Raw genomic sequence first — 8,017 nt, forward strand, 5'->3', positions numbered from 1 at the left:
GTAAATGTGTTAACATTTTAATGTTTAAATTATGGAAATATATAAGATACACTTGCTTGTTACAATATTGTATTGAAGTAAGAAAAAAAATATAAGATTTGAAAGTTCACTCAATTGTAACTAAGTTGGTTTGAAAAGCATTTCATATAAACGGTTAACTTGCACAATGCTTAAACATATATGGAAAACACACACAACATATATCCTTTGAACAAAAAAGGATCTTTGTGCATTGCTGCTGTATGCACATTCATTAATAGGTCTTAATAGATGCATCTATTACTTGTTCTGCTCAGGTTAAAAAGGTTTATTTATTTAATGTATATGTTTTTCATTATTATTATTATTATTTATAGATTCATTCATTCATTTATGCTTTTACTTATATGATTTGCACCACCTGGTGGTGGTTTCACAAACGGCTGGTACATGAAACTCTTGTTAAGTTAATGTGGCAGCAGTACACACAGATGTACTGTACAAGATGTAAAGTTTACCAAGGTGTTGCTGTTGGGCTGCAGCAAGGGCGTACTGTTGTTGCTGTGCTGCATTCAGCTGCTGAACTGTGAGATGACTGGATCTCTGGAACAACTAAAGAAGAAACAAAATGTAAAACAAATGTAAGTTATTTTGGAAGATTGTGCTACTTAAGTAATTCATCAAGAATGTATGAATTCATAAGAAGTGACAGCAAGCGCATGTTTAATGCTACTAATCATTGAAGTTTCAACAGATTTCATCATCTTTCTAAAACTTCCATCATAGTTGCTCTTTTGCATTTAAAGAATATTTACAATAACATCTTTAAAGTGTCACGAAACACCAAAACACATTTTTTGAGCTGTTGACAGTCGTATAAGTGTACCACACTGCTAAAAACACTATTAGGACACCTATATTTCACTAAAAAGTGTAAATTGGTTGTTTTTGCATTATTTCAAGCAAATTCGTATTTCCGGTTTGAAACTAATTTTTTTGAAGCTGCGTCACGGTCATGATACGTCTGTACCAGAGTGTGCCTTATTATGTCTTAGAGTGTGCTGCATTAACGCACGAGTAAGGCTTGGTTCAAACCAATCAGCCTGCTCTATTGTGCAACTTCATTAATATTCATTACTGTCAGTGTTTAGATGACAGAGAAACCACGTTGTGTTGGCAAAACAAGCGTGAAGTGTTGCTTTTATAGTTTACTGCAGTTAAGTTTTGTTTTTATTTTCTCTCTGTGAGAGCGCAGCTGGAGTCACGCGTGGATTAACAGTGTACGCTATGCTCGACAACAATAACTTAACTTACGTGTCTAAAGAGGAACTCTTACTTGAGAGCTGTTCTCATCTGCAAACGTTGAGATCCGGATTCGCTTTAGTCTTCTCTTAATAAAGACGTGGCTCTAGTTGCTGGTGATTGTCCTGTCTCTACAGATTTGGTAAGTGAGCGACAAGTTTTCTTTGTTTATTCAGTTTGTTTGTATCGAACTAACTATTGCACCAAGAATAAACATGTTAGCACCACAACCAAACTTTAACCTCGTGTAGGATTTTCACCGCACTTTGTGACCGGAATAACACACGCGGCTTTCTGACACTACCTGCCGTGTGCCTCTAAGTTTCTGGGAAATGCTGAGGGTTTTTTTCTCTCATTCGCCGTGCGGTATCAAACATTGCATGAAAAATACACGCTTAGAGCAGTTCCTCGAATCAAATATTTCATTTGTCGTGAGGGGCATGAAAGAATTCCCTGAATGAAAGAGCCAAACTGCAGTTAAAGTCTACCGTTTAATAATTTGGCAAATTATTCAACTACAGATGTCCATGTAAACACAGTCCCTTTCTCCCCTGTGTGTGTGTGTGTGTGTGTGTGTGTGTGTGTGTTTTGACTCTGAAACTCAGCGCGTGCCCAAATAGACACTTCCACACCATCGCTCTTTACTTCCACCGACACTCCCCCCTAAACAGAGCTGGACACGCCCACTTTTCTGACTTTTTCCAAAGTAGAGGTGTGAAAACACCTTGCTGAAACGGGGTTTTCCCATTAATGTGATAACAAACACACTTACAGCCTCAAGACAGCAGATTGGATAAATCTAAGCTTAATCATTATTGGCACCACTCACCTTTAATTTAGTTAGAAAATCCCAATACAATTCCATTATGAAAATATCCTGGCCTACGGTCTACATAAAATACTACATGAAATACTTGCCTAACAAGATAAAACTAAACCCTTGAAAACATCTGTCTATTCTAGTTTAAAATTAGAATGTAGTTGATCATTGAAAAATGATGAGCAAACAAGCAATGTTTTGAATAACTAAGGCAAATTAACATCTCTAAAACCATCTGCGGCCGAAAACACAAAGTGGCCCACAGAGAATTCCCCCAGTGCTCCCAATTAGACAATCCAGGGGCCTCATGTACGAAGACTTGCGTGGAAATCTTACTAAAACATTGCGTACGCACAAAGCTGTAAATGTGCGTACGCAGAAAAAAATTCAGATGTATGAAACACTGCGTATGCCGAATCTCACGCATATTCTTTTGTACATCCGAATGAACGTGAAACTGAGCGCAACATGCACGAGCACAAAACTCCTCCCTGCCTCCTCCCTCGTATGAATATGCTAATGACTATGCTAATGGCAAAACCCAACGAAAAAGCAATGGCAAAATCAAGCTAAAAGAGAAACTTTGAACAGAATGTGAATTGGAGGTGCTGCTTTCGGAGGTAGACCGGAGAAAAGCGGTGTTATTTGCAAGTTTGTTCTCCGGAATTAACAACAAAAGAAAAAAATAGAGTGGGAGAGTTTAGCTGATGCGGTTAACACAGTTGAGTCTGAACATCGCACTGAGTGCATTAAAAAAATAGCGTGGTTTATATCTGTAAAATGTTGCTGTACCTTTAGCAGTCTCAGTGGCGCACCTCGTAAGACGCATGTGATCATGTAATGACACGATTGAGCATAAACTCGGCTCGAATCCAGCGTCTGATGAACTTTTTCTTCTTTTTTTCCCCGCTACATATCAGATTTTGCCAACTATTTATCACGAGAAAGACAAGTAGGAATCATCAATAAGTTTGTGCATCATATTTTATTTGCACATTTATTGAATGGAAATGTTTCTGATTCACGAATGCAAATTCATCTTCAGATAGTGTCTTTATAGCAATGTGTGTGCAGTAGATCGCTCAGATTACATTGGGAAAACAGGCGACCGCTGCAAATTGTGCTTTAATGTTTGGCTGGTCAACTGTATGGTATGGAAACCTTACATACTTACTAGATGAACCCGTCTCATACAGCTGCCATTGCAAGGCTCAGACACTTTCTAGAGAGGAATTTAACACAACTGCCTCTAGGAGTCGCCAATGTAAATAAAACAGACACGCACAAAAAATGTGCGTACGCCAGCCAGAAAGCTGCCGTGAAGCTGCGCACATTCCCACGTTCAGTTCATTGTTAGTAGATCCAAACGTGAGCGATTCTGAGCGTGAAACCTGGCGTACGCAAAGTTTTTGTGCGTACGCAGCGTTGATACATGAGGCCCCAGGCCTGTCAATATTTGCTGCAAAGTTGACGCCTATGACCTGTTCAAATCAGTGCTGGACAATTTGTTTGTTTGGTTATGAGGAGTCAGTTTTTCAAATCAGCAATTAAATATGGTAATTATATTTATTAAGAATATATTTAGAAAATATATATATTTAAACTACTTGAAAACTGCAAAGTTTAATTAAATATTTTGTTATTTAATAATGTACCTGCTGTTGAGAGTCGTAGTTAAATAGGCCGACTGCAGCACCTGATGAGTCCAACTGGATCTGATTTCCACCATAGTCAAACTGAAGAGCCTCCAGCCCCGCCTGCTGCTCCATGCCACCCATGTTCTGGGCTTCCTGACTCTGGAAGTCTTCAGGAGGAGGTTTGTTTGTAACAGGGTTGGGTGCCTGCAGAGTGTGCTGGTGGTGTTGCACCATTATTTCCAGCCCAGCCTGACTGGGTCCCAGTCGTTCTACTGCTTCTGTGGGGGATGCCTGGCGACTACCTGGAGTGGGGCTAAACAAAATAAACTTTAAATTTAAAGAGTGCAAACTGCTTACATCGTTGAAAGTTCACAACCATTTCACAAATAATCTGTCAACAGTACATACAGAGACTCGGTATGGTACCAAGCAATGCTGGCTCAAAGCTACAACCTCAAATCATAAATAGTTAAGATAATATGAAAACGCTAATAACAAAGTAGTAATTTCCAAATTCACTTTGACTTGTATTTCATTGCAGACAATATGAACAAAAAATGTTCATGTTTTATTAGAAACTTAATTTAATATGTAAATATACATCATTTCCTTTCAATCAAACTTGCAACCCATTCCAAAAAAAAAGTTGGGACTAGGGTTGCACAGATAGAGGATGCCATGGTCCATCACCGAAGGCCGACAAACTTTACGATGCTGAGCCAGCATCGCGATCCATCGCCCCACATTTATATAGTTATATAACTTATCATTTGCATGTCATGTTAATAGCAATAACGGTCTTATGAGCTATGTTAAATGTTACATATAGCTGCCGCTTGCACGGCTGACAGCATTTGAGATTAAATGAAGGATTATACAGTACATCTCACGCCTAAAATGTGTAGATTCAGTGGTAAACGCTGTTACCTGCAAACAACGTCCCAAAGACTTTACAGTGAATGGCTTTAGTTATTTTCATAGTAGACTTGAAACACTGGAAGTCTTTTATCCACTCTTGGAAAAGTGTAAATGGTGGATTAACATTCAGCACATGATCACTTATAAGATGTGCCATTATTAGTAACTGTGGGTAAATCTGTCAGTGTTATTTTTATTCTCTCTTCTTCAGCGCTTCACATTTTCACGATTGTAGCTCCTGTCAGTGATTGACAGCTGATATTAACCAATCATTCGCGTTCAGTTAGAGCAGTGGGCCAATAAGAAGAGCACAAAGGCAGGGCAAGCATTGCAGGCTTTTTACTTCAGCAAGTTCACATGACAACTGTTTATCTGTTCCTGAGTGCTGCGTTTTTAGGTGCAAAGACGCATAAATGTCTCCTAAATCCGCACACGAGGTGAGGACTTTGCAGTGAAAACAATGAAAATGTTTGCACTACAGTGAACCACCGAACTCTTGTCTCCTCCCTATTCATGCTAGAGTCTTGTGGAAAAAAAATTACTGACAGGTGGTCATTTGTTTGTAATTTTATTTATTTATGGTTTGGTTATGGGTAAAGCAAAGACCATGTGGGTCAGGTAGCGAAAACGGTAGGCTACAATTAATTCATTTGTTATGAATTAATTGATATTTAACAACCACCCCCACCCACAACGACGATGACATCGTCCATCACGATGATTTACATTAGACATCATACGATGCCAAATTGGTCAACATCGCTTAACCCTAGTTGGGACAGGAGCAATTTAGAGCTAGTAATCAGGTAAAATGGTTACATGATTATGTGATTTGAAACAGGTGATTGTAATTATGATTTGGTACAAAAGCAGCTAGGGCTGTGTAATTAATCGTAAATTCGGTTTCAACTTCGGCTTCTAAAGATCATGAAAAGTCATTGAGCATCGAGATTAAACGATTATTGCGTCATATTATTGCATCCAGTTGTATACAGTTGTTGCTCTGCAAAGTTGTTTCACGTGAAAATGACTAAAAGCATGTACGGCATGTAACTGTTGCAGCACGGCAGAGTACACACATCTAAAGTAATCTTAATGTGAGCGCTTCAATGGTCAAATACATGCAAATTTGCTTTAGATCCAAAAATATGAGGTCTATGAGCGCCTTCAAGTCCAAAACTTGGACACAAGTGGGGTGTGGTATTAAATTTTCTCAGGTCTTAGGTAATTTAAAATAAATGTGCTTTTCCCAAATCTCTTTTATATCTATTTACAATGAACCGCCCACCTTGTTAGAAGAGAATGTAATGACGTTTAAGTGATCATCACTTTGTTATGGAAGAAATTCACCATATACTTGTGCACTGGTGTTAGGTGCATTTTAAGAAAGACCACACACATTTGGGATCCAGCAGGAAATCTACTTGCATCATTATGATGGGCATTCATGCAGGAAAGGGGTTTCTATTTCGCATGCAGAATCTCTTCACCAGATATCAACAAAACAAAATAGTAAACATTAGTAAATATTTAATCCATAATCCTAATTTGAAATTTGAATAATTTATTTTCAAGTCTACAGGTCACAAATGAAAAACCAGACTCCAAAATAACTTGGATCCAACAGGCAGGCTTTTAGGACCCAAAAAGACCCCTGCTGTAGACTTATGTAGAGTTAGACTAAGTGAATGCAGCTGACAAGTTTCAAAGAGAGAGAGAATAGCGTGCACCAAATAAGTCAAAATCTGAAAAAAACACAAACACCAAAACATAATAAAAGAACAAGACTAAAAGTCAAATCGATGGAGCGATGGAAATTAGAGATGATGGGCACAGCATGATTACTACAATTTAGTTTCTTATATTTTTATTGGATTAAATTCGGTATAATGTTTTAATAGAACAAAATACAGTTGAAGTCAGAATTATTAGCCCTCCTTTGAGTTTTTATTTTTAATATTTCCCAAATGATGTTTAACAGAGCCAGGAAATTGTCACAGCATGTCTGATAATATTTTTTCTTTTAGAGAAAGTCTTGTTTGTTTTATTTCGACTATAATAAAAGCAGTTATTAATTTTTTTAATCACCATTTTAGGGACAAAATTATTAGCCCCTTTAAGCTATATATTTTTTCAATAGTCTACAGAAAAAAAAACATTGTTATACCATAACTTGCCTAATTACCCTAACCTGCCCAGTTAACCTAGTTAAGCCTTTAAATTTCACTTTAAGCTGTATAGAAGTGTCTTGAAAAATATCTAGTCAAATATTATTTACTATCATCATGACAAAGATAAAATAAATCAGTTATTAGAGATGATTTATGAAAACTATAATGTTTAGAAATATGTAGAAAAAAAGTCTTCTCTCCCTTAAACAGAAATTGGGGAAAAAATGAAGAGTGGGCTAATAATTCTGACTTCAACTGTACATAGACAAACAATTTAAAACATTTTCAACCTTGAAATGTTTAAAAACCACTGTCAAATAAATGTGGAAAACATTTGATTTTAATTGCTTAATGCTGTCTGTAGTCAATAACTGACCTTACAAAAACACATTATGGTTGTTCTAAACTAGTCAGTGTAACTGCTTTATTTTATAATAATAATAATAATCATAAAAATAATAACTGTAAATGTGCTTTATTCATTGAAATCTAAAATAACTGCTTACATTCCACAACAATTTAATATGACTAAAACAGCCTACTTAAGGGGACAATATGATATTGATTTCAAGTGAACTTTAACACTTCTGCGAGTTGATGGGGGTTAAGAGAAAAAATGTAAATAAAAACCCTCACTTGTTTTTAGATAATGCATGATAAAAGGTTTTGTGAATATGAGCCCATGTTGCTAATTAAACTCTGCTTGGAAAAGAACATTCATACTTGAAGTCTTTGCAATCTCGGTCCATTCCATTGAGTAATCCCCTGGCATTTGCTTTTGAGGTATCCCCTTCATCTCCAACTTTCATCTCAGGACTTTTGTTTTCTTCGAAAGGTGAAGACTTCTCTTTTGATTCTCCCTTTTCTCTTCCATCTGGATCTGCATCTGCTTCACCCTGGAATTATCATCAACAAAGTTAAATGTACGTGATTCTTTAGCTGCTTTAAAACGATGACAAGAAAAATTGACTCTATATCTAATCTATATGCAGCAATACTATATGCCTCGGCTGGGTCAATTGGCGTTTCTGTGTGGAGTTTGCATGTTCTCCCTGCGTTTGCGTGGGTTTCCTCCGGGGGCTCCGGTTTCCCCCACAGTCCAAAGACATGCAATACAGGTGAATTGGGTAGGCTAAATTGTCCGTAGTGTAAGAGTGTGAATGTGTGTGTGGATGTTTCCCAGAGATGGG

The 8,017-nt window shown here is 37.2% G+C and overlaps 2 protein-coding genes across 5 annotated transcripts in view; both read right to left on the reverse strand.

Moving 5' to 3' along the window:
* The window catches only part of dsc2l (desmocollin 2 like), a 1,349,056-nt gene that overhangs the window by 128,312 nt on the left and 1,212,727 nt on the right, over nucleotides 1-8,017 (reverse strand). The gene's annotated exons all lie outside the window — the stretch shown is intronic.
* The window catches only part of pum2 (pumilio RNA-binding family member 2), a 53,615-nt gene that overhangs the window by 35,321 nt on the left and 10,277 nt on the right, over nucleotides 1-8,017 (reverse strand). For all 4 annotated transcript variants that reach the window (NM_001443980.1, NM_001443978.1, NM_001443979.1 and 1 more), the window contains 3 exon segments: nucleotides 498-591; nucleotides 3,757-4,051; nucleotides 7,551-7,723. In NM_001443980.1, the coding sequence (NP_001430909.1) occupies nucleotides 498-591; nucleotides 3,757-4,051; nucleotides 7,551-7,723 (562 nt within the window).

The sequence above is a fragment of the Danio rerio genome, chromosome 20, assembly GCF_052040795.2.
Source record: "Danio rerio strain M-AB ecotype USA chromosome 20, GRCz13ab, whole genome shotgun sequence".
Taxonomy (NCBI): Eukaryota; Metazoa; Chordata; class Actinopteri; order Cypriniformes; family Danionidae; genus Danio; species Danio rerio.